The sequence below is a fragment of the Microcaecilia unicolor genome, chromosome 1, assembly GCF_901765095.1.
Source record: "Microcaecilia unicolor chromosome 1, aMicUni1.1, whole genome shotgun sequence".
NCBI classification, from domain to species: domain Eukaryota; kingdom Metazoa; phylum Chordata; class Amphibia; order Gymnophiona; family Siphonopidae; genus Microcaecilia; species Microcaecilia unicolor.
In genome coordinates, this window is record NC_044031.1 from 493,816,794 (window position 1) to 493,844,056 (window position 27,263).

Sequence of the window (27,263 nt, forward strand, 5' to 3'; positions counted from 1 at the left end):
TCTCCTCCATCCCCGCCCATCCCCGTGAGTAATCTCCTCCGGCCCCGCCCATCCCCGTTAGTAATCTCCTCCGTCCCCACCCGTCCCCGTGAGTGATCTCCTCCGTCCCCGTGAGTGATCTCCTCCATCCCCACCCGTCCCCATAAAAAAACAGCAGGGTGGACCAAATACAGGTGGTGATTTCAAATGATGTACTCAGAAAAAAAAGGTGTGGGGGGGGGGGGGGAGAACACTGTAGGTTATTTAGTATTAGATTTTATTACTACCTGTTATCAATTGCTAGTCATTAAAGAAGGGCAGGTTTCTAACATTTGCACTTTTCTTCCTGGTATGACTGTGCCAGGGGTTAGGAGAATGCTCATTTTAGGTAATTTTGTGTTGGGTGCAACTGTACACTAAGCCCAGCATCCCCTGTTTGCTGCCAGTCACTTGCAGGCATTTGTAATTCTAGCCTAGAAGCTGTAAAAAAAAAAATGCAGAGGGCAGCATAAAAAGCTGCAAAATGCAGCTTCTCAAACCCAATGGTAAACGAAGGGCTTTGTTTGCATCCCTTGTTCATGTCCCGTAACCTTTCCCTCAGCTCCTCCCAAGTGCAGAGAGGGTTAAGCAGCCCTGTAGCTCACATTTGAAGGAACCTGCCTACCACAAACTGAAGGTATCACCCCCCTCCTGTAGCTGGAGGAGGATGTCCAGCTCCTCTCCTCCTCCTCCAACTAGAGAGCAGACCTACAACCAAAAAGGCACCTGGGCTGGAGATCTGCCCCCCCCCCCTCCTCCTTGCTCTCCCTCACCCAACCCCCACATTTAGTTTGCTACCTTGAGGAGAGGCGCATAAACTTCAGCCTTAAGGACACTTTCTACAGGCAGGCAGGCTAGAGAAGGCTGAGATCAGCCAGAAGCAAGGCTGAGGCTTAGCCTAGTTGCTTGAGTTTTTATTTCACTTCAACTTCTTCTACCACTGACCCCAGCAGCTGCAGGGAGCGAGGGAAAAGTCAGTTGCTAGAAACATGCAATGCCTTCCCTTTCGGCTAATGGTGAGTACTGTCTGACCGCTCTTTTATTTACAAGCGAAAAATGCCTTTCCTGCGGCTTTCTTTTTTTTCAGGGGAAGTTGTTTAAAAATGCATTTTTTGGGGAGCTGAGCTGGATTTAAAATATCCGTATATCTGTGTGGGTTCCATTTCTCTAAGAGGCTGCAGTTGTTAGGCGCCTTTGTCCTTTGTCCTCTCCTTGTGCTGCGATCCCCACGGGAATCCCGCATGGACCGTTCCGTCCCCGCGGAACTCCTGCTGACCGGGGTTCCATTCCCGTGGCACTCCCACTGACTGGAGGGGGGGGGGGGGGGAACCCGTGGGATTCCCACGGACTCCGCGGGATTCCCACAAACCTCGTTCCCGTGCAGACCTCTGTTTGATTCCCAATGGAGTTCCTTTAGGGGGATGATCAAAGGCAAACATGGGAGCTAGAGGCCATTACCACCGGACGTTTGCCTGCACCCTAGGATCAGAGCTGGCAAGTGTGTGTAACAACGAGTTGCCAGCTCTGAATGCTAATAGCATGTAAATGCATGCTAAAAAGGAACATTAGTATTCCTCCCCAATGCTCAGCAGGCAGCATGCCAAACAAGGTGCTGCTCCCGCTGCAAACTCTACTCCAGCTCGGAGCTGGTGATAAGGTTTGCTAGGGCATTGGGGAGAAATGGCGAGACCTTGTTCAGCATGCATTTGCATGTTTATGGTCTCTCCACCCCTGATACAAAGGAGCTGGAGGTCTGGTGGACCTCCAGACCCCTGAAACCATCCAACATCCCCTGACACAAAGGGGCTGATCCTTGATGCAAGTGACAATCCCTAACAACCCCCACCCCACAAACAGAAGCCCCCCCCCCCTAGCCACACTTTCCCTCTCTTTCTCCCACATTAGCCTGGTGGTCTAGTACCCCCACAAGCCTCCCTCACCCCCTCATACCTGGATGCAGGAGGAAGGAGTAAGCACTTCCTCCTCTTGCAAATGCAGCTTCAAAATGGCGGCACTCTGCCCTTCCTGGTGCATCCTGGGCAGTGGCGTAGCCACAGGTGGGCCTGGGTGGGCCAAGGCCCACCCACTTAGGGCTCAGGCCCATCCAACAGTAGCACATGGTAATGAAAATGGTGCTTTCCACAATACTGGCACCTTCACATGCTCAGTTTTCAGTGCATGCCTGCTGCAGACTACCAAGGTGGAGACTGGAGAGAAGCATTTTCCCATCAGCTGAGATATTTTTTTGGTGTGGGAGTGGGGGAGAGAACATTTGGTGCCCACCCACTTCTTGCCTAGGCCCACCCAAAATCTGCTGTCTGGCTACGCCCCTGATCCTGGGATGCACTGGGTGTGGCTTCAGTACCATATAAGGCAGTGGCGTAGCTAGACCTGACATTTTGGGTGGGTCTGGAGCTAATATGGGTGGGCACTATGTATATAGGTATGATGGATTTCTAAGTAGTCTGCCCAACATCTGCCCTGCATCAATATAAACCACATATATACTTTATAGAAAAACAGATATTTGTAATACATTTATGATAATATGATATCTGTTTTAGTGGCTCTTTCCAGGAGGAAAAAAATCTCTGCATGAACACAATACGTGCTAGAGTGTCCCTATAAACAGCCCCTCCTCCAAATGACACACTAATTACGATTTATAACAATTTACTACTCTACCTATGAAAAGCTGGCATGTTTGAACATATAAGTGAGATTAAATAAACATGCTACAACATGAAAGAACGACAACATGGAGCAGCAGCTCAAAGGACTGTTTGCTTTGTTTGGGACCATGGCTGTGCCGGGTAGGGGAAAGAGACAAACCTCTGAGGAATCAGCAGGAGGTATATCCCAAGTGATGAAACACACAAAGCAGTCATGGCAGGCAAGCTTCTGAAAGCTGCATGAAAACAAACAGTACTCTATTGTAACTAGCAGTGCAATTGCCCCGGGATATTTATCAAAGAAAGTTTCTATACAGGTTGTAAAAGAGAGCTCCATAATCAAATACTCAGGCATGCTTTTTCAAAACCTGAGATTGACAACAGACCCAGCCTACACAAAATATAGCCCCAGGCCATTTCTGGAATAACTTGGAACCTCTTCCCTTTTGAAAGCAGGGTGCGCGCTTAACATATCTAACCTCTTTGAGCTGCAGTCCTGCATTCACTGTTGCTGGCTTCCGAGTCCCGGGCTGGTACTTCCGTGGCCTGAAGGCTGAAGCAAGAACCTTGAGCTACAATCTTGTTTGTGTCAGGCAAAACAAAAAACAATATGAAACCATGTGCGGGGCCGTAGCCCTACACACGCTGCTGCCGGCTTCCTTCCTCCTCCCTCCCCTCAGGATTTAACTTCCCGTTTTGGAGAGGGAGGAGGAAGGGAGCCTGCAGCGCGTGTGTAGGGCTACAGCCCCGCACATGGTTTCATGCTGTTTTTTTGTTTTGCTGTGAGGGTTGGATTCGGAGTGAGACGTCCCCACCACAGGGCAGCTGGAGCTGACGCTGCCAGAAAGGGACCTGAGCCACCCCAGCCCAAATGTTGGGAGCCAGTTGTTAAAGTTTAACAACCGGCTCCCAAAATTCTTTAAAAAATAACAAACAGCTCTGGAGCCGGCTCCAGCACATCTCCTCCAGCCGAGCTGCAACACTGGCGGCAGAAATTTCTTTGTAACACTGGTCTGCATGCTGCAGGGAACGGCGGTAAGGCAAGGCAGGCGGAGAGCTCCTGTTTTTTTTTGCTGTGTGCCGACTGCATGTGTGGCTGTGAGCAGAGCCAATGAGGCTGCAGCCCTGGCAATTTCCTTAAGCCTAAGACAGAATTGATTGGAGGGTCAGGCAGAACTGGGTGGGCCTCAGCCATGATTGGGTGGGCCTGGGCCCACCCAGGCCCACCCGTAGCTACGTCCCTGATATAAGGGAATATCAAGAGTTAAGCATTTAAAATGTAAAAATCAATATATTTTGAAAGAGCAAGACAGATGCATTTAACCTATTTACAGAATGCTTGACATTGCTGATCTAGCAGTTTAAGTTTGCTTAAGTAATGAATGTCCTGTTCAGATGCTGGTTGATGTGTAACAGAAGAAACAAATCTCCGCAGAAATATGTAGCATCAAACAGCGAAGATGACTCAAAAAAGTGGATGACGCTCTAGATAAAAATAACTGTTTATTGAAGGATGAACAAGACTTGACACAGCTGTGTTTCGGCCTATATGGCCTACATCAGGAGTCCTTTTGTTCAATGAGTACACCCACTTGTAATGTTGTTCTCAAAGTGATGAGTCTAAATGGGAACTGCTATGTCTTATGTGCTGATATAAAACAACACTTATGTCAATAATGGAACTTCAAAGTTGAGCTTGCAATTGAAAACAGATGCTGACCAGCGTCACTAAGAACATACATGTTTTAGCAAGAACAGGAGAACTGAAAATGATGTACCCTTGCATATGTAACTTGCATATTTTAGAACATATGTATAGCCTGAAAATAAACATGCTTATTGCTTAAAGAGTTCCTTATTCCTAATATGTTGAGGGTTTATACTGGATTAGTATAGCAGCTGTCTGACCTTTGCCCTTGAACCCCTTTAAAATGCTGATAGAAACTGAATATAATCTTAATCAATAAGTATCTATTGTTTGTATTTTGTGAGTTATGATACAAAGCTGTTGACATGTAACTCACGACCTAATATTTTTTTGCCAATAAGAACAGAAGACCTAAGGGAGTTGAGACACTTCTGGGTGAGCTCACTGTCATTGCGTAAGACCCAATCTCTCTCCCAAAGGCCTTTAATATATATCTTTTTAAATTAGTGGTGTGTGTGTGGATTTCTTTCCCTTAGCCTCCTAGAGATGGGAGTAAAGAGCCAGGTATATAACCTGCTCTGGTGGGGGTCACAGGCAATCAAATGGTTGTGCCTAAATGTTAGTCACAGAGACAGTCGCTATGCATATTCTATAAACCACACAAGTTTAGGCAAGGTTTATAGAATAGCGCTAAGCACGTTTTTTTCGGCAATGATTTTTTATACATCATTATTGAATCTAGTTCAAAATCCCTAACACTGGATTTTAAGTGCTACAAATAAAACAATCATTTCATCTTTACATATTCTTAAAATCTGAACACCAAATATCCTTATTCCTGCCTAGTGCTGTCTAAAATGTATGGAAATTGCCCAGACAAGACTTTCTAGAATTGATGCTTCACCATAAACATTTCCGCACCACTGTACGCTTTCAAAATTGTTTCCAGAATTTGTAATTCGCTTTTATGTTCATATCTGATCAAAGCTACAATTGAACCATGTTGATTTTATACTCTTTTTGAAAAACTGTTATTTGCATCTGCTTTAAGAACTGAAAGTTTCTTTCAACTTGTACAACACTTGGCCTCTAGTCCATAAAATCTGCAGATGTGATGTAAATCATGCACCACAGTCAATCTTTTCAAGATGGAGCTTAAGACACCCTAAGAGGGGCATAATCGAAAGGGATGCCCAAGTTTTCCTGAGGACATCCTCGCAGGACGTCCCCAGACAGAGGCGGGGAAATCTGTTTTATCAAAACAAGATGGACGCCCATCTTTCTTTTCGATAATACGGTCGGGGACACCCAAATTGCGAAATTTAGGTCGACCTTAGAGATGGTCATCCTTAGAGATGGTCGTCTCTGATTTTCGGCAATAATGGAAACTAAGGACGCCCATCTCAGAAACGACCAAATCCAAGCCATTTGGTTGTGGGAGGAGCCAGCATTCGTAGTGCACTGGTCCCCCTGACATGCCAGGACACCAACCGGGCACCCTAGGGGGCACTGTAGTGGACTTCAGAATTTGCTCCCAGGTGCATAGCTCCCTTACCGTGTGTGCTGAGCCCCCCCAAACCCCACTACCCACAACGTTACACCAGTACCATAGCCCTTATGGGTGAAGGGGGGCACCTAGATGTGGGTACAGTAGGTTTCTGGTGGGTTTTGGAGGGCTCACATTTACCACCACAAGTGTAACAGGTAGGAGGGGGGGGGGGGTATGGGCCTGGGTCCGCCTGTCTGAAGTGCATTGCACTCACTAAAACTGCTCCAGGGACCTGCATACTGCTGCGATGGGCCTGAGTATGACATTTGAAGCTGGCATAGAGGCTAGAAAAATTTTTTTAAAGAATTTGTTTGAGGGTGGGAGGGGGTTAGTAACCACTGGGGGAGTAAGGGGAGGTCATTCCCGATTCCCTCTGGTGGTTATCTGGTAATTTAGGGCATATTTTTGTGGCTTGGTCGTAAAAAAAAAAAGGACCAAGTAAAGTCGTCCAAGTGTTCATCAGGGACGCCCTTCTTTTTTCCATTATCAGCTGAGGACACCTATGTGTTTGGCATGCCCCAGTCACGCCTTCGCTACACTTTGGATGTCCCCGTGACGGAAAGCAGTTGAAGACGCCCAAAATCGGCTTTCGATTATGCCGATTTGGCCGACCGATTTGGCCCATCTTGCGATTTGTGTCGAACGATGGGCGTCCTTCTCTTTCGAAAATAAGCCTCTAAGCTGACCAAAATATGTTTTTTTTTCAGCATGAAAAACAAAGTCACAGGACAAGAAAATGAAGCAGCACAGAAATTGTATAAGACAGAGAACATGAATTTGAAAAGCTTCCTCTAAAGCCAGCCAGTCAGGTTCCCACAATATCTGCAATGAATATTCAGTAGCTTGATTTGCAAGCACTGCTTCCACTGCATGCAAATTTCTCTTATGCATATTCAGTGTAGATATCTAGAAAACGTGACTGACTAGGAATCCCCCAACACAGGTTTGAGAACCACTGTTCTAAACAAAGAAACAAACAAAAAATAAAAATTGGAAATAAAAGAAAGAAATAGTCTCAGAAAAATACTTTTGCAAAATTTAAGGTGTGATCATAATAAAAATAAAACATCTTTTTTCATGCAATGTAAATGTAAAATAATATATAGCTTAATTCAACAAAATGTGGTTTCTAAGAGATCTGCAAGGTAGACTTGATAACTCTTTTCTGTTAAAAAGCGTACATCAGAGGCCCTATGTATGTCAGGAAAACAATCCCCTTTATGTAGGTTTTTAGACTAGTCTTTGCTCTGAATTACGTAATCTATGGCCATTGTTGTTTCAATAAGTATAACTGTTCATGATCCCTTTCTAAAATATGTGGAATTACTTTCCAGTCATCAACAACATCTAGAACTGATAGAGCAAAGCCACTGAGTATGGTCTCACCCTAATTCAGCTCAAACTAAGATGTATTAGTAATGCCACAAACAGAAGAATCCATATATAGTGCACTCCATTTAAGTGCACATCGGATAAGTGCATGCTCTGTTTAACTGCATGCCGTACTTCGGTCCCGTTTTTGGCGCCATCAATTTCTATGGGTACAAACTTCGGTTTAGCGCACCACTGATAAGTGCAAGATCGCTTATATGCATGGCTTAAGACTGCTCCTCTGCAGGAAAGACTCTGCATAAGCGCACACGTCGAATATGGAAGCCGATTGGTGCATGACAAAGGGGCGGTAAATTTGAAATCTCATTGGTTAACTGCCACAGGCAGAATAAGCGAAATAATGTTGTTAGAGTGTACACTGGAGTCATTGTCGTCGCGCAACTGTAAGACTTTAACACTGGCTGAACGAATAGAAGTTCTTAAAAAAATTAGAAAACAAACAAAGTCAAGCATCTATTGCTAAAGAATATGGTGTCAATCCCAGTCAAATTTCACGTATCTTGAAGCAGAAATACCAGCTTCTGGAAGACTAGCAAAACAAAAACGGGCGGGAAAAGCTGAGGAGGTAAAGATGCTCTTCTTTGGTGGTTCTCTCAAGTCAGGAGCAGACAGTTTCCTGTCAGTGGTCCACTGCTTAAGGAGAAAGCTAATCAGCTAGCTGAAAGTCTTGGACTAACTTAATTCAAAGCCACTGTTGGATGGTTGGAAAAATGGAAGGAGAGGAACAACATAAAATTCAAGAAACAGCATGGTGAGAAACAAGACGTTGATGACTTTGGTGCTGAAAATTGGGTTGTTTCAGTTCTTTTTACCATTTTGAACGAGTTTGCACCTCGTGACATTTTCAATGCTGACAAAAACGGCCTCTACTGGCGTATGATTTCTGATGGAACACTTGAATTCAAACAAGCTGAAACTACAGGAAGTAAAACGTTGAAGGACCAACTGACGATCCTCCTTTGCTGCAATATGGATGGGAGTGAGAAGTTGGAACCACTCGTCATTAGAAAGAGCAAACATCCCTGTTGCTTCAAGAATGTTAAGCAACTTCCTGTGTCATACGAGGCTAACGCAAATTCATGGATGACTGGGGAAATTTGGAAGCAGTGGCTAAAGAAGTTAGACTCTAGAATGCGGGCACAAAAGTGTCAGATTTTGTTGCTTTGTGATAATTGTGCTGCACACAATGATGATGTCAGGCTGTATAACATCAAGGTGGTCTTCCTGCTACTAAACACTACCTCTCTGATCCAACCTATGGATCAGGGCATAATAGCCAATTTCAAAAAACATTATCGGGCTCTTGAGCTACATCATCTGATGAGCATTATGGATGATCAGACTGGCAAAGATAAACGTGCTGTTGAACTGGCTTGTACTCTATCACTGTTGGATTCCCTACATATGCAGAAAGAAGCCTGGAATCATGTTACACAGGCAACCTTTGTGAACTGCTACAAGCAGGCAAGCTTTGTTAGGGATGCGGAGAGGGACGAAACAGATTCAGCTGTTGCAAACGCGTCAGATGAACAGGCTATTGACATCCCAGCCGGTGTTACTGAAGAGGAGTTTAATCACTATGTAGCTATTGATTACAATCTACAAACAGCTGATGACAGCACTGACGTCCAGATATGCACCTACACGCAGGCAACAGCTGATGATGAAACAGATGATGAAATGAGCAGTGAGGCACATACTGACGAAATTCAACAACCTCCTGTCACTTTTGCAAGAGTGCTGGAGAGTCTCAACACTGTGCGGGCCTGTCTGGAGGCCACTGGATGTCAGTGCTATGAAAGTTTTTACCGTCTGGCAGACGTAGTCTATGGAACTCACAGTCACAAGAGTGTACAGAGGACTATGACTGATTACTTCAAGTAAGCCTAACGTTAGTTAATGAAGACTGTATAACGTCAGTTAACGGAGACTGTATACTGTACATATAATAAACAGCACTGTACATATGTTTATCAGATGTCAAGCTTCTTTGGGTCACAACGGTTAAGTGCATGCTCCGGTTAACTGCATGTATTTCTTTGGTCCCAGACCCTTGCACTTAAGCGGATTGCACTGTATTTCAAAAATCAATATAAATGTTCTTTTTTTTTACAAATTTTAGAAGTTGTTTGGAAATTGCTATATAAAATTCTCAACATACATTGCTCCTAAATGCTGTCAGAGCAAGATCATTCCATAATGTTTGGTTGCCAGCAACGGCGAGTCTAGATTTGGTTCACTTGTTTTAAAGAATGCTTTTTGCATCTCTTATGGCTAGGAGAATACAAAATCAAAACCATTATATTGATTTTTGAAGTGTATGATATAGTTTGAAAAGCTTCTATCGGTTTGTTTTAGAGTGCTGCTGGGCATATCACATATTCGTTTGGGTTTGTGAATTGTCTGACAGCCCCATTACTGTTATGTTAGAGTTGCAATCAGATTGCTTTTACCACATTAAGCATTACTGTTTCAACCACTTTTGCATGATTTACATAGGTTACACTGTATGGAGTTGATCACAAAGAGGTGTTGTGGGCAGAGACCAGAGTAAACTGCATGTTTGAGTACAATATGAAGGTTTGAAACACACACAGACTCATCCAGCACTTTTGTTTGTTTTTTGTTTGTTTCTAAATTCTACTTTTTTTTTTTTTTTTTACTGTTTTTGAATTATTTTAATTATATTATGTTGCATGTTCACATATTTGTCTATATTGTACAGCGCTGCGTAACCCTAGTAGCGCTTTAGAAATGTTAAGTAGTAGTATATGATTTGGTATATATTGGTTATTTAATGCACATATCCTTTTATGGTTCCCCCATATGTTTATTTATAATGTATTATGTTTCATTGATATTATAGTGTTTTTATTGCTGTTTTCAGTTTTGTACCCCTGAGGCAGCCCATAGGTGGGTGAAATGTGGACCATGCTGGGTGTTCTTTGTTCAATAAAAAGTGTTTGTTTCATTGGCACTTGGACTCAGGATAATTCTATAAATAAGGCACAAACATTTGACCAGAATAGCAGCATTTACGTGCAGATTGTACACATATAGGTTCAAATGCAAAAAATCAGCTTAAGCTCTTATCACAAAATGCTTAGCCGCCTGGGGCTAACCCTGCAGCCACTTAGAGGGTCTATCCCCAGCACAGCTCAGGTCCGCCTGCACCTGGGCATGATTATCTTTCATGAACACAATAATTGATATGTCATTAGTGAAAAACATGAAATTTAAGTGTTCAACTCTCTAACAATTCTGCCAGAAAACAAGACAAGATATAAATTAAACATAGGCGAAAGTAGTGAATCCTAAGGTCAGTGCTTTTTTTGTGCCGGTACGCAACAGTACGGCGTACCGGCACCTTTTTTTTGCCCCCCCCCACCATCCACTCCCCTGCCCTCCCCCACCCTCCCCCTCCAGCCATCCCACAATTCTGTTCTCTCCCCTACTGGGTCCAAACCACCTCTGGGCGAGTCTCCCACTATCAAGGTATTCCACAGTGATTTCTAGGTTACTGGGGCCATACTCATTGTGGTCCCACAGTTCCTAGAAAGCACTCACAGAACCAACACACAAACCACCAGGATTCATAGTTAGGTCAGATAAACAGAGGTAATAAACTAAAGGTTTATTGTCATGAAAAATTAGAACAGTGAAACAGAAAAGGAGCAATCAGTAAACAATAACAGGTAACTGAATATGGATCAATTATAAAACTATCTAAACATTTGTTCACTACCTAAATAGTGCCTGGAGAGTACAGGAAGTATAGGTGCTCACAGGTTATAGAATACTAGTAAAAAAGCCCCGTTTCTGATGCAAATGAAACGGAGGCTAGCAAGGTTTTCTTCTGTGTGCATGTGGGAGTGTGTGTGTCCCTGCCCTCTGCCCTCTCTCCTTTCCCCTGTGCTCTCTGTCCCCTCCCCCTCGGAGTCGAGTCCTTCAGTGTTAAGTTTCCTGCTGTGTTTGTGTTACAGAGATAGTGAGGGCTTCTGCCCTCTCTCCCCTCCCCCCTCTGAGTCCTTCACTGTTACAGAGAGAGCGATTTGATTTCGTGCTTTGCTGTGTTTTCCTTCACTGTTTGTGTTACAGAGAGAGCGAGGGTAGGGCAGACACTCATGGGGAAACCGGATATCTCTCCCCCTTCACACTTCCGGCTGGAGGCTTCATTTAGAACGTTGGTGGTGCCTTTTATATATAGAGATAAGCGCTCACAGGGTCTCAGTGAAGAGATCTTTCTCTCTTCCAGTCTGAGGCTGGAGAAAAATCCAGTATTTCCAGACTGAATTTGAGCTTCTGGGCCAATCAGAGCCCAGAGCAACATTTTTTAAAAGTAGCTGGCCACACCACTGCAAGTTACTTCTCTGTGTGCTAACTAAAGAAGGAACAGTCATTTCTCTGTAACATCATTAAACATAAACATGACCACCTGCTGGCCAGACTAGAGAAATATACTTAAAGGAGTAATTAATACAGTGTACAGGTTTAAAACCCATTGCTTTGGCACATTGCTGTTTCATAGGCATACACCTGGGTGGACTCACACTAATGCATGTAATTTATAGAGTACTGTAAGTTATGCATATATCTTTGGTATTTAGGCATAGGCATCTACTCCAGCTCCAAGACTGGCATAAATATACACATGTACCTACTTTCCTTTATAGAATAGGTGCCTAGAATTACCTAGAGATTAATTTTGTAACAGTACACCTATATTTAAACAGTGCACCTCTAGGCATTTAAATATAGATACGCTGTTACAGAATTATCCTAGGCACTTACATTTATGTGTTACACATATATGCTTGTCACGTAAGAACTGTTCTTCAAATAACCACTTAGATTTGTAAGGGGGGTATACACAGGGGCTGAGCATGGGCGGAACATAGGCAGGGTCCTACATAAGAATAAGTTACGGGCATCCCAGTCAACTTAGCCGCAGACACTTACACCAGCTCCATGGCTGTCATCCTTAAATTTTACAACATACAATGAGGAAAGTCAAAGTACACAAAGCAAGCAGTCCAGAAAAAAAGCACAAAGGGATGTCAAGAATGGAGCAAGTGTACTTTAATAGTGACCTGACATGGGCCTTGTTTCAGAGTAACCAATGCCTGCCTCAGAGGTCAATTCCACCAAACTGCATTAGATGCATGACTTTCAAATCAAAATGTATATGTGGAAGGGCATGTTGCGTTCTTGAGGGCCTTGGCATTCTGTCAGGTCCTCGAGGCAGGACTTGAGTTCGTGAGCCCTTGGGCCACTGCCGAGGAGCGGCAGCGGCAGGCAAGTCCACCTTGGAACTGGATACCCCGAAGAGCAGTAATGGAACTCTGGACTGGAGTAGTACAAGGCAGGCAACTAGAACAGACGAAACAGGAACAGCTTCACCTGTACTTAGCCACCGTTCCTCTAGAGTTGAGCTCTGAAGTGCAGGTGGCCGGCAGGACTTGCAGGATAAGGCAGGAACTGAGGACCCACCCTGGGTCTGGGATACACGAGGGAGACCAGACTAGGAACTAAACACAGACAGTGTGCTGCTGCACAGCCACTAGCAAGACCCAGAAGACAGACCAAGGAACACAAGGAGTACAGAAGCCTAGCAGGAGCTAGGTCTAGGGCAGCATACACACTAGGCAGAACGGGGATCCGGGAATACCCACAGGGTAAACCCTCTAGCTAGGTGGAGACAGGATACAGAAATAACCACCCAGGAAATACACACTAGCTAGACAGATACAGGATTCAGGATATACATTCAGGATATACAAGCAGGGTAGGCACACAGGCTAGGCAAGGCAGGACTTAGGGAAAAGAGAGCAAACCAGGAAGAACAGGCCAGGGGTCTTGGGCTGGCAGCAGAGCAAACAGAGTAACCAGGAATAACAGGCCAAAGGTCTTTGGGGCAGACAGGAGAACAGACAGAGTAAACCAGGACAAAGGCTTCACCCCAACCCAGGGTAAGCCAGGGACAGAGACTTCACCCCAACACAGGGTAAGCCAGGAACAGAGGCTTCACCCCAGCACAGGGTAAGCCTGGAGCAGAGGCTTCACCCCAAACACAGGGTAAGCCAGGAACAGAGGCTTCACCCCAAACACAGGGTAAGCCAGGAAGGACCCGCAGTCCACAGACAGAGGCTTCACCCCAACTCAGGGTAAGCCAGGAAGGACCGCAGTCCACAGACAGACAGTGGCAGGGAAGACACCCCATGGAAGGACAACAGAGACACAGAAAGAAGCTGGGCTGGAACCCAGAGAAAGGCAAAGCAGTAGTGCAGCAGACACTTACTAACCTGACCTGGCCTAAGAGCATAACACTTATACAAAGGCCCTGACTGCAAGCACAGTCCTTCCTTATGAAGGCTCTCACTGATGAGTCACCAGCAGCAGGACAGAAGCAGGAAGTACACTGACCCCAAAGAGAGGCTTCATACACATAGGAAGTGAGCCCACAGGAAAGACAGGCAGGAGCCATCTTGGAAGCTGGCACAGAGCCGGTGGCAGCCATCTTAGATGCTGGCTCCCCAGAGAGGCATAGCACACACAGGTGAGGTCTAGTGAAGTAATCAGCACACAGAGCCAGAGACAAGACTAACACAAAGACAGACAGAAGCCAGCAGAGCTGCTGGCCCCCAGAAATGAGGTAAGTCTGAGGGTGGTCACGGCCACAGACGTGACAGGGCATTTTCGAAAGGGATGTCTAAGTTTTGATTTGGTCGTCTTTCCAAAATGTCCCAATCCAGGGGCAGGGAAACCCGTATTTTCGAAACAAGATGGACGTCCATCTTTCATTTCAAAAATACGGTCAGGGACGTCCAAATCCTTAAATTTCACCGTCTCTAGACATGGACGTTTCTGATTTTCGGCGATTTTCGAAACCAAGGACGTCCATCTCAGAAATGATCAAATGCAAGCCATTTGGTTGTGGGAGGGGCCAGCATTTCTAGTGCACTGGTCCAACTAACATGTCAGGACACCAACCGGGCACCCTAGGGGGCACTGCAGTGGCCTTCATAAATTGCTCCAAGGAACATAGCTCCCTTACTTTGGGTGCTGAGCCCCCCCCCCCAAACCCCCTCAAAACCCACTACCCACAACTGTGCACCACTACCATAGCCCTTACGGGTGAAGGGGGGCACCTAGATGTGGGTACAGTGGGTTTGTGATGGGTTTTGGAGGGCTCGCTGTTTCCTCCACAAACGTAACAGGTGGGGGGGGGGGAGGAATGGTGCTGGGTCTGCCTGTCTAAAGTGCACTCACCCATTAAAACTGCTCCAGGGACCTGCATACTGCTGTCATGGACCTGAGTATGACATCTGAGACTGGCATAGAGGCTGACACAAAATATGGCATTGGCAGTAATTTCATTTTTAATGTGCGTTCGCTATGTGCATCTGACAAATATTTTTTATTTTCTGATGCGCGTCAATCGGCATTCTACACACGTAGGTCATTACCACCTGGTTAACGCATGAGACCTTACTGGCTGGCGGTAAGGTTTCAAACCCAAAATGGACACGCGCCAATTTTTATTTTGCCGCACGTTCATTTTCGGCAAAAATATTTAAAAAGGCCTTTTTTTACAGGTGCGCTGAAAAATGGATCTGCGTGCGCCCATAACCCACGCCTACACTACCACAGGCCATTTTTCAGCGCACCTTAGTTAAAGGACCTCATAAAAACTAAAGCTGTAAGGGTGGATATTCATCTGGCGGCTGTCATCGTTTTGCTGACCACCGCCGGCTTTATTTGCAGATATTCAGTGCCAGGCCATGTCCGAGCACCGCTCTAAGGGCTTCTTTTGCAAAGCCGCGCTAGCGATTCCTGCACAGCAAATGAAAGGAAACCCATAGGAATTGAATGGACTTCCTTTCATTTGCTGCACCTAGAACAGGGCATATGTCGGCGGATAAAACAAAGCTGGTTAAGTGCAATATTCAGCACTTAACTGGCTATGATAAACCTGATAAAGATAGGACTGTGTTTTATGAGGTCCTGTTTATACGGTTATCCTAGCTGGTCAAGTGCTGGATATCGACACTTAACCAGGTAAGTGCCAACTCTACCCCCGAAATGCCCACAAAGTAGCTAGATTTACCATTTTCAGTGGCATTATTTGGTTAAGTAGAAACACAGAAAAATTTAGGCAGATAAAGACCATATGGTCTATCTAGTCTGCCCATCCATGCCATCTATTCTCCCTATCACTGCCTTAGAGATCCTATGTACTTGTCCCAAGCCCTCTTGAATTCAGATACTGTTTTCATCTTCACCACTTCCACCGGGAAGCCATTCCATGAATTCACCACCCTTTCTCAGGTTACTTCTGAGTCTATCCCCTTTCACCTTCATCCTATTGAAAGAGACTCGCCTCCTGTGCATTTATGCCTCAAAAGTACTTAAATGTCTATCATATCTCCCCTCCCTCCTTCCTTCCAAAGTATACATATTGAGATATTTCAATCTGTCCCCAAAAGCTTTATGAGAAAGACCACTGACCATTTTAGTAGCCGCTCTCTGGATTGACTCCATCCTGTTCATATCTTTTTGAAGGTGCGGTCTCCAGAATTTTACACACTGTTCTAAATGGGGTCTCATCAGAGTCTTATACAGGAACATCATCAAATCAAATCAAATCAATTCTTGTATACCACTAATATCCCCTTTCCAGGATTCAGGGCAGTTTACATTCTACATCACCTCCTTCTTTCTATTGGCCATTCCTCTCTCTATGCACCCAAACATCCTTCTAGCTTTCACCGTTATCTTTTCTACATGTTTGGCCACATTAAGATCATCTCATACGATCACACCCAAATCCCGCTTCTCTTTCATGCACAAAAGTTCTTCACCCACTAAACTGTACGGTTCCCTCAGGTTTTTACAGCCCAAATGCATGACCCTGCATTTTTTAGCATTAAATCTAAGCGCCAAATGAATATGCCAGGTTAGCCCCGGACAAGTGATTTAAACAGTCAGGAGCCATTTCTGATCATTTAAATTGCTTTGAATATCGACCCCATAGTAAACAGAAAATATTGAGCTCAATATTCAGCCCACAGCGGTAAGCAGATTTTAAGCCACTCAAGAGTCATAGACTGAAATAACCCCACATATTCTGGCTTCTAGCATTGAATATCCAGGTATGTGTAGTCACTCATAAGTCAACTGGGCACCAGCTGATATTTAGACCAGTTAACTTGGTGGATAAAGTTAGGACAGCTGAGTAGAGAATGGCTGGTTAGAGCAAATATTCAGTGGCAGTACCCATTTAAGTGCCACTGAAAATTGGTGGCTGGCTGGCTAGCTGAGTGGGGTTTAACTGAGCCTCTTGGGAATGCACTCAAAGTTGGGTGCCATATATAGAATCGGGGATAAGTGTAAAACACAGTACCTGCCTATACCCTGTCCTATATGTCCTATTTCAAAATTTTCAGTTAATAGAGGAATTAGCGTGCACCAACCCCCTCATTTTATAAAGAAAGTGCCAGAGGGGCCCTTTTATAGAGCGGCGGTAAGCCTAACGTGGGCTTAACGCTTGCTCTTCCAGGACTACCGCTGGCCCAACGCGGCTGCTGACAGTAGTCCCACCCCGAGCCCGCGCTATTTCCGGGGGGAAAAGAAACCCCCTGGAAATGACTTATGCAGTGGTAATCCGGTGGTAATTGGGCAGTGCCATGAACTGCCCGGTTACCGCCGGGTTAGTGCCGGTGCCCTTCTCACCACCTCAGTGGGTGGAGGTAAGGGCTCCCAGTTGCATGGATTATAGAATAGTGCTTTTTTCTGTACCAATTTTTAAGGCACAATTCATAGAATTTACCTCATAGTGTACAAATGCAAGGAGACATACGTGTTGATGGGTTATGGATGGAGCAGGGGCATCTCCCACATTTACATGCACATGTTATAGACTAGTATCAGTTTATCATTGAGGGACATGCTTTTATGCCTGCCATAGACATGGTGGAAATGAGCTTGCCTAAATACTGGTGTCCCAATACCAACATGCTAGTATTCTATAATGGAATCTGATGACCTTATAGAATTTGTACTTAGCATCCAGCATTGTGGTGCCTCACTTTTGGCACACTTCGAATTTGTATTTCTATAAGTGGGTGCCTAGATTTAGACATTAGGAAGGCACCTATTTCTTTATAGAGTTTTAGTCTAAGTCACCTTACTCTGAAGGCACTGACATTTATACCAGCCTTAGAGCTGATATAAATGCTTGCTCCTAGTTTGGAAAAGAACATGCATAAATTATAAGATTTTATAATCTGCACACCTGTGTGACCTGCCCACACTCCACCTGCCCATCTAAACACCCACCTGCAACACCCATTGCATCTTGGCGACTCTGTTCCCTCTAAGCTGAGCAGCAGTTCTCCAACTATAGTCCTGCCAGTAGTGAGTGCTTTTCCACTATCACATTTTCAATAGTGAAGCACAGACCAGCTCCGCAGCACTCCAGGGAACCTGCCTGTTCCTACTGATTTAAAACACAATATTGAAGCACCGCCTCCCACTGGCAGCAATGCAGTTGGAGGACTCCTGCTCAGCTTAGAGGAAACAATGCAGTTGGTATATACTTACAGAATACTGTGCAGCCAGAAAATGGGCATTTATGCTGGTATGTGTCCACTTAGTACCATAAATGTCTAAAATAATGGCATTTATATGCATTCTTGTTGCTCCTTATAGAATTACCCTCTTGGTATTAAGTCCCTTTGTTAAATATTAGCAAGGGTGTGCGCTAACAATACGTGCCAATTCCCACCTAAACTGCTTAACACATTTTATTAATGGTGTCATATGCAATTTAAATAGTTTTAAGAGGATTAGGGAAGATACAGAAAAGTGAGGAATGACACAAGATCACTATTAGGGCAGAGTAGGGCAAGGAATATTACCTGGGTTAGACCCTGCCTTTTTGGATAATGAGGACTCGTTCCAAAAAAAATGGCAAATCTCTTCTGTGTGATAAATTTTAAGCAACATTTATTTGCTTGATTTGATTTATGAGGGAACTGTTTGTTGTGTACACATAAACATTTTCAAATTCTAAAGAAAGCTTAAAGATCTTTACTAAACAATCCAAAACATTTAATATAATGTTCCCTTCCTAATATGTAGCTGGACTATAGCAAGGTTAAAATTAAGGTTTTATATAGCTTCTTCTAATGTTTTTGAATTTATAGCAGGAAAGTGGAAGGTAACAATCTTTACCAATGGAGACCCATCTGCAGGCACTAGTTCACAAGTCTATATTACCTTGTATGGACGTCAAAGAAATTCAGGCCCAATCTTTCTTGAGGGACATTATGAGGATGTATTTCAGAGTGGCCATGAAGATATTTTCACTGTAAGTATAATACAATAATGATTGTAATAAATCAGGAGTCTGCTCTTGCCTTTTGCCCTTATGTGATGTCTTGACCCCTAGTGGTAGAGGTCACTGGTGCCATTTTGAACCCAAGCAAAAAGTCACAGTGATGTAAAAAAAAAAACTTCTACTGGACTAAAAGAGTTCACAGCAAAAGTTTTGTGTTGACGCTTGTTTTGTTGAGATGATGCACCTTCAAGTCAAGAAGATTGTTGATTCACAGCCTTAATTGTTTTTGAAGTCAGTTTCTTCTCCCAGAAATTGACATAGAATAAAAATACAGGGACTCCTGAGGCAGGCCAGAGTGGCCGAAACACGACTCGTGTCGAGTCCAGGTTTTAATAATAAATGTTTGGTGTGAACTTTTTTAGTCCAATAGAAGTTTTTTTTTAACATCATCCTTCTTGTCTCCTTCGCTGTGACTTTGTGCTTTGGCTCTACCTGTGCGGAGGTTTGTTTTCTTCTGTTTTTGTCACGCCATTTTGAACCCAGCACTGACAGGGGCAAGAGTGACTAAGGATCACTCCTGGCCCTTATCTGTAGACCACCAGGGATTCATGGAGATAGCTCTAGGAGGACCTTTAACCCTAGAACGCATATTGGGGGCCTTTTAGGCCCCCATGCTTACATTTTTGCTATTATCTGCAAAATTACTTTAGTTAGAATTTTGAAACTCAAGGTATTCCTCAAGTATGTCATTGTTGATAATATCCAGTTGTTCATATAATTTTTTTTCATAGGCATTATGGTGTAACAATGCTTGTTTGGTGAAAACTACATCTGTACGAATTGGGGGCCTTTTAGGCCCCCGCTGTTTTTATCATGTTCTCAGAAGTGTTTGTGTCTCAAGTTACTTTATTTGTACTCAGTAATGCTGGTGGAGGGGCCAGAGTGTGGATAATAACATGTGAGGATGTCATGTGATTTTTGGAGGGAGTGATAAGGCCATGACATCACCTCAGGTCCTCTGAACACTGAGGACAGTATACACTGTGAGCTAATTGCTGAAGGACCTATGATAAGATAAGCTGTTGAGAGGAAATCTGTTTCATTTTCTAACATCTAGTCAGCAATGGCACAGTCTTCCTCCAAGTGTCTGACTGACCAAGAGATTGAAGCGATTATGTTTCAAAGCGATGATGAAAGTGAACTATCTTTGTCTGATGAAGAATATCTGCCACCAGCTAATCAAACATCCTCATCCAGTGATTCTTCTGATGATGAAGAAGTGAATCTAGTGGATCCTCAAGAAGTGATAAGTAGAACATCCAAAACGAATGTTTTTTGGGACAGTAATCCTACATTAGTCGGACGTACTCCAATACACAATATTGTGAGACAGGCTCAAGGAGCTGTGGGAAGTCCCAGTTACTTTACCCCTAAAGATGTATTCTGTACTTATTTTTCTGACAATATTGCAGAAGAGGTCCTATTATGTTCAAACCTAGAAGGAAGATGTATCGCTTCAGCAAAAAATAAGTCCTGGAAAAATATCTCAAAAGAGGAACTTTATGCATATATTGGACTTTTCCTGCTGGCAGGGAGTCAAAATCGTATGATGTCCCAATACGAGAATTATTTCTGGACCCACTTTCTGATCCACACTATAAGGCGACAATGTCAGTGGGCAGATATGAGGAAATTAGAAGGATCATTCGCTTTGATGATAAGCGAACTCGTGCAGCGAGGTTTGAAACAGACAAATTAGCCCCTATCAGTTATATCTGGAACATATTTATCAAAAATTGCACAAAACTTTACAATCCTAGTACTAATGTTACTGTAGATGAGCAACTTGTACCGTTCAGAGGACGCTGCAAATTCATACAATACATGCCCAGCAAGCCAGCCAAGTACGGTATAAAAATCTTCTGGATGTGTGATTCTGCAAATTATTATGGCATAAATGGCGTAATCTACTGTGGCAAAGAGGTTGGTGCACCAGTACAGAAGGATCTGGGGTCTGAAATAGTCAAAACTCTTGCTGTTCCAATATTCAATTCAGGTAGAAACATCACCATGGACAATTATTTCACCAATGTTGAACTAGGCAATTTTCTGCTTGCAAAAGCTATTACACTTGTTGGTACTATAAAGCAAAACAGACGAGAAATTCCAGCAGCACTCAAACACAATCGTCAGCGAGCACTTTATGAGAGTGTCTTTGGATTCAATAACAAAGCGACTTTGGTATCTTACAAGGCAAAGAAGGAGAAATCTGTAATTTTACTCAGTACCATGCATCACGATTGCAGTGTTGACAGCAATAACCAAAAATTGAAACCAGAAATCATCCTGCATTACAATGCAACAAAAGGAGGTGTAGATAAAATGGATGAGATGGTGGGAGAATATTCGTGTAAGAGGCAAACAAAACGATGGCCTGTAGTACTATTTTCAAATATGCTTGATGTAGCAGCCCTAAATTCATTCATTATTTATACAGAAACTCATCCTGAATTTCATGCACAGAGGAAGGACAGGAGACGCTTATTCTTGAAGGACCTTTGTCATGAACTTGTAATACCTCACATGATAGAGCGAAGCGACTTGAAATGCTTGCCAAAGAAAACTAAAGAAGCAATGAAACGGTGTGGCGTACAGTTTCAGATTACTCCAGAGCCAGGAGAAAGAAAACGAAAGCGTTGTTTCATGTGTCCAAGAAACAAAGAGAGGAAAACTGAGCGATATTGTTCCACTTGTAAGGAAACTGTTTGCAAAGAACACTCTTCTGAAAAAATAACATGTCAGAATTGTTTGGAAGACTAATATAATAGAAAAGAAAGTTAGAATAAAAATGTAGCTGCAGCTAATTTGCTATAGATTTCTATGCATTTTTGTGTGTTTTCATGTCTTTGAGTGAAATTTGGGAAAAAAAAGATTTTTTGGTGTTTTCTGTGAAAAATTATAATTAAAATGTTGTCCACTATTCATATTTTATTGAGCAATTTTGAAATAAACTTGTGAAAGTTATTTAAGTGTGTTTTTCTACATTATGTGCATGGGGGCCTAAAAGGCCCCCATGACGTTAATATGTATATTTTTAACGTCATGCGTTCTAGGGTTAAAGGTTACCTTCAAGGGAGGTATCTCTTTAAAATATATCTCTTTAGGGGGGACTGTGATCATATTTTAACCACACTGGCTCCTTATGTTGTTCAGCACCCTGAGAATATCAAGTTGCTAAGTGTGTAGTCTTCTATAATCAAAACACAGTTCATGGTCTTGTAATTTTCAATAGCAAGTTACTGAAATAAATGTTAATGTTATATTCCCCTCAGCAACTAAAAATTAGGTTCGGAGTGGATTACAATTTGAAATAAAACTAGTCTACAAAACTTGGAGCTCACAATATAATAGTTGGATTAATATAAAGAAAAACATAGCATCAACAATTAATTAGAAAGCACATATTTTCTAAACAAATTCATCTTTAAAAGTTTGCAAAAGGATAAGTAATGTAATTGAGATTTCGCTAGAGTTGGCAAAGAATTCCAAGTTTGAGAGGCTTCATATGAGAATAGAGCTGTAAAATATTTCTTGGAATGTGAGTCCTTAAAAGAACAGAATGATAAGTTTAGATTATTTCGAGTTCCATACCTAGAAGTACATATAGCTAGGGGCCACTGCTTGTAGTATCTTATGGGTAAAACAGCAAAGCCTCCAGTGGCAACCAGTGGAGTTTTTCATAAAATGGAGATATTCTACTGAATTTACCTAATCCACAGACGAGACGAATCACAGTGTTTTAGTAAGCAAAAGAAATTCAGGTTTATATCACTATTGTATATCGCTGGCAGACATGATCTTCCTCTGTACCTAGCAGCACAGAAAAATGGTTAAGCATAAAAAACATTTTGGAAGCCTATGATGATCATGCGTGGGAGGCAGAAGCAGTGGCAGTGGCAGTGGTGACCCAGCGACTCTGCTGCTGGCTGCCGAGCTTGGAAAGAGTTCTGGACGCTGAAGGAGGAGTTCTTCAACTGCTGGGACGTGGGAATTCCCATCGGGCATAGCAAGGGTATACCAGTTTTGGATGGGCTTGAGTCCAATGTAGTGGTCTCCTGCCCACCCAATCTCTGAGCATGAGGAGAGTTATTTAGGGGAGATAAAATTTCCTTTCTCCAGCCAAAAATAAATGGAAGACGTTTCAAGTAAAATTGAGGACTGGTACCTCAACAGAGACTGAGCAGAAGTCAGTAAAAATTTGGGTTGTAAATAAGCAGAAGGTAAGCAGAAAATGTAGTTATTTAATCTAAGTTGCAGAGCCTGATGTGAACCCAGCCAGCCAGCCAGCCCAGCCTCAGTGGCTATCCAGCAATACCATTGAACAGAACTGAATCCGAAACCAGTCACCGAGGCACTCCACTAATTACCTTTCTCTCCTTAGAATGAGTCACATTACGTCCATCCTCTGTCACTCAACCAATGTCCTAACCAGTCTATTGCCTTGGAACCGACCTTTACATGTTCAGTCAATTCATGGGTCTCCTGTAAATAAAGTGCTGAAGTGGGAGTTGCTACTCCTCAGACCTACATGTTGCTCTCTTAAGAATGTCCATAATACCTGAAGCTGTCATAGAGCCTGGTATTCTTTTCCAGTTTCACATTCAGGGAAGAGGGAGGGGGACAGAAACCACTGGGAGATTAAGCAAGTGTTGTGCCTTAATCCCTCCAGTGGACAGCTGTGCAATCAGAGCACCTTTCTGTAACCTGGATGTGACAAGTACCAACTCTAAATAACAATGTCTATCTTTTAAAGACGTGGATATACCTTCCCTTTCTGTTATTGGAATTAGACATCCATATTTTGGGCCCTCCCTAGTCCTACCCAAAAGATGCCCAAACCATGCCCCCTTGTCATATGGCTGTACTACAGTGTTAAACATCCATACGCTGTCATTGTAAAATTGAAATTTGGATATCCATGCAATCTGGACGTCTAAATGCCCGTTTTCAGATGTCCAAAACAAGAATAGAACTACTAAAATAACCTCCGTTGCCTATCTGTCTTTTAATTAGTGTGGACCCCCATTTTACATAGAACATAGAGACTGGAATTGAGACATTCAGGTTGGGAAGTGAACAGTTCCAGTGGTATTTCAGAAAAGGCTCATGCAATGGGAACAACCATTTTACTAATACACATGTTGAAAAAAGAGTGGCACAAACCCGGCAGCTTTAAATAGAGGTGTTGGTACCTGTACATGAAAGTGGTGGTTTTGCAACTTCCACATGTAGCTGTCCTGTTTTAAGAACCTACATGTGTAAGCGCTGTCCATGAAGCAATGAGTCTACAGTTTAAATTTGGTTTTATTTTGGAGGTAGAAATAAACTACATAAGAATAAGGGGCCCAATATCCAGAGCATGGGGGGGGGGGGGGGGGCTGGCTAACTCCCATGGTCGGCGATCAGCCCGGATATTCAATATTGGGCCGTTTCTGGTGATCAGCATTAAATATCTGGGTGTTTTTCAGTACTGCCCGGTTAAGATTAAACCAGCCAAAGATATTCCTGCTATTTTGGCAGCCTTATTTGGCTGCCAAACTTAGCCAGCAATGTGCTGAATATTAGTGGATAGCCAGTTATATCACACGATCTAACCGATTATTTGCTAAGTGCTAACTGGCAATATTCAGCAGGAAATAACTGTTGATCTCTCACTGAATATTGCTGGATAGCCAGTTAAGTGATATTTAACTGGCCAGGAGCCGTTCCTGGCTGGTTAAATGGTTTTAAATATTGGGGGGGGGGGGGGGGGGGGGGGGGGGGAAGGAGAATGATTCTCTTAATCCCTTGTGTAAAGACCTGGTTGAAATAAGCACTTTTCTAAAATCTATGTATACCTTTGAACTAGTGTAAAACCTGATGGGGAAATTTCCCCCTGTACACAAATATTCCACTTGTAAAATGATAGAAAATCTTTTTAAAAAATTAAGGAAGCTGGGCCAAACAATACAAGAAGCCAAGTTTAATTCCCAGATTAGTTTGCCTGGCTCCTCCTCACTATGCCAGCCATTACTCAACAGCAACATCTACTGGCTAGCTGCAGCATGCACATACTTGATTACAATGAGAGCTGCAACATTTGTCCCCTGATCTCTACAATGGTAAATCTATAGTTAAAGGGCAGTGGATACAAGGAGTATGAAACTGAGAGGGAAAACAGTTTAAAAAGAACAACCCCCCCCCCCCCCCCCTCAAGACTGCTAATTATTCAGTGTAGAGGAAAATGCCTTGTGTTAAACAATAAGAAGCCAATAGAATAGGCATTTGCACCCCACCACTTGATCAGCAATCATAAATGATGATTATACACATAAGGTTTGTGGAATAAACAGGCCGCAGCTTTATTAACAGAATTATTAACATACACTTGCAAACTTTCAATAACAAGCCATCCTACTTAATCTGTCACCATCTTCACAATATCACTCCAGGTTAGTCGGTCACAACCTAACCTATGTCCAGTTCATGTATATATCCCACAAGCATGACTTGCAGTATCACCAAATCATGTTACTTCCCTCCAAGCCTATGCTGGTAATGCATATAGACCCTCCCTCCCTTGCCATACTTCCACTGTTTCATCTACATCATCACTGTTTCAGATGAAGCCGACAAAATCTAATCCTGTTTGCTTTTATGGGCAGAAGATTCCAGTGTATTATCTATAATGACACCTAGATTTTTTTCTTGAGTGCTGGTAAAGTCCTTTAGTCTCTGTCAACCCAAGCAAAGATTTGAACTAGTGACTCCAAAGTGAAAGGCTTTATAACTCTACATCATTTTCTTTTTTTTTTTTTAACATTAAATTTTTATTAAGGGCTTGAACATTTCAAATTCCGTGTAACATACAGCAATCAACTGGTATTGAACAAAAAGTGATCTTCCAAATACAAAATTAAACTCCCCCAAACCCCCCCCCCCCCCCCCCCGTGCCTAATGAGCAACTCTACACTTTTTTCCTTGAACCACAGAGTCCTTCAATGCTTGAGTCTTGCTTTCAGTTTTCAGTAAATTTGGTCCTCTATGGTTTGCTCTATACAGCACCATAGCACACAAATATCTTCTGTTTCTTCCACAGATTTACACTGGAGACACTGGAGAGCTGTACAAAATCCGCATTGGGCACAACAACTCTGGAAAATCATCCTCCTGGCTCTGTGAACAGGTACAAAGACAGTTTAATTCTATCCCTGTGAGAAGTACACTAGTTGAAGGTAGTCTTAGAGTAATTTTCAAAGGTTGCTTGCATTCTGTTCTTTTTATTTTTATTTTTTTTTATAAATAACTTTATTGTCTAAAGCTATAAAAACAAAAATATTACACTCAGTATTCAGCCTGCTTAAGCACTGCTGAATATCAGCATCCAGCCTACAGAACATAATTTATATCTTATGCACTTATATCTCTTTGTTTCTATAACACACATAAGTTACCCAGTGTTCCCTTTACATTTAAATGTTGTAGTTTCAAGGGAAAAGACAAAACTCAACCACCAGGGTGGAGAAACAAGGTCTACTACAAAAAGCACAATATAGGAACGAAGGAGTAGCAAAACCAACAGGACTCTTCCAAAAAACCAATGGAGACAGGAATATGAAGTAAAAGAAGGGTCCTTCATTGAAGTAGACTCGACATAGCACCATGTTTCGGCAATAGTGCCTGCCTCAGAAGTCTGTTTATTGTTATAATTCAATATCAAATGTATAACCAGGCACAAATCTTTAAAAAGACTGATGATGAACTGGTAAAATGTAGGACACTGTGAAAAATTCCACAAACTGTGACCTGAGAACTTAAAGTGCTAGACTGAGGCGTAAATGTCAAAATGGAGTGCTGTGAACACTCAGTCTAGCACTTTAAGTGCATGAATACTGCACTACAACTACAAGTTCAAGGACTGCAGGGGAGAACAGCAGAGTTGGACAGAGTATGTACAGTGGTCCTGTGGGAACAGCTGGCACAGGTTGAGGCTCAGCTGGCCCAGGCAAAAATATCTAACCATGTGATGTACAAGGAGCTGGAGGACTTAGTCAGCTCAGGGAAACTTCCTAGAGGAAGGACCCCTTCAAGGAACTGAACCACAGGGTAGAAGACCAGCCCAATGAAGTCCTGAGGAGTACCGAAGGAAAACCACTGGGAGCCCAGGAACACCCTAACCAGGAGTTCCAGGTCATTAAGACTGAACCACTCCACCACTTGGGTCTCCAAATAGAGAGGAGGAGATCTGCCAGATACCAGGAATGAGAAACCGAGTGATCAGAGTCTTGCCTGGTCACAAGGTTTGCTGGGCCAAGTTCGCTCCAATGCTGCGGCCAGTGGAAACAGGAAACATGGCAAGGAGGGACCTGGCAAGCAAAAGGGGGGAGTTCAAGCAATTTATTTGGTGAGAAGAGTGCTCTTTTGCATCAAAGACTGGGAAGTAATTCCATTTCAGTGCCAGTTGCTGGCTCCAATAAAGGCAAATTACAGAGTGGGAGGTGAAGGCACATAGCCAGAAAGCCTAGGCAGCCTGTCCATCACCAGCACACAGCTAGAATCAACTGGCCAAGGCCTTCCGGGAAGCGGAGAGTTCATAAGATCCAA

At 43.2% G+C, this 27,263-nt stretch overlaps 1 protein-coding gene across 1 annotated transcript in view; it reads left to right on the forward strand.

Annotated features, from left to right (window-relative positions):
• LOC115459555 (lipoxygenase homology domain-containing protein 1) overlaps positions 1-27,263 on the forward strand; it is a 98,245-nt gene that overhangs the window by 3,098 nt on the left and 67,884 nt on the right. Inside the window, exons 2-3 of the mRNA XM_030189395.1 lie at positions 18,487-18,650; positions 25,759-25,845. Of these exons, the coding sequence (XP_030045255.1) occupies positions 18,487-18,650; positions 25,759-25,845 (251 nt within the window). The remainder of the gene's footprint in view (positions 1-18,486; positions 18,651-25,758; positions 25,846-27,263) is intronic.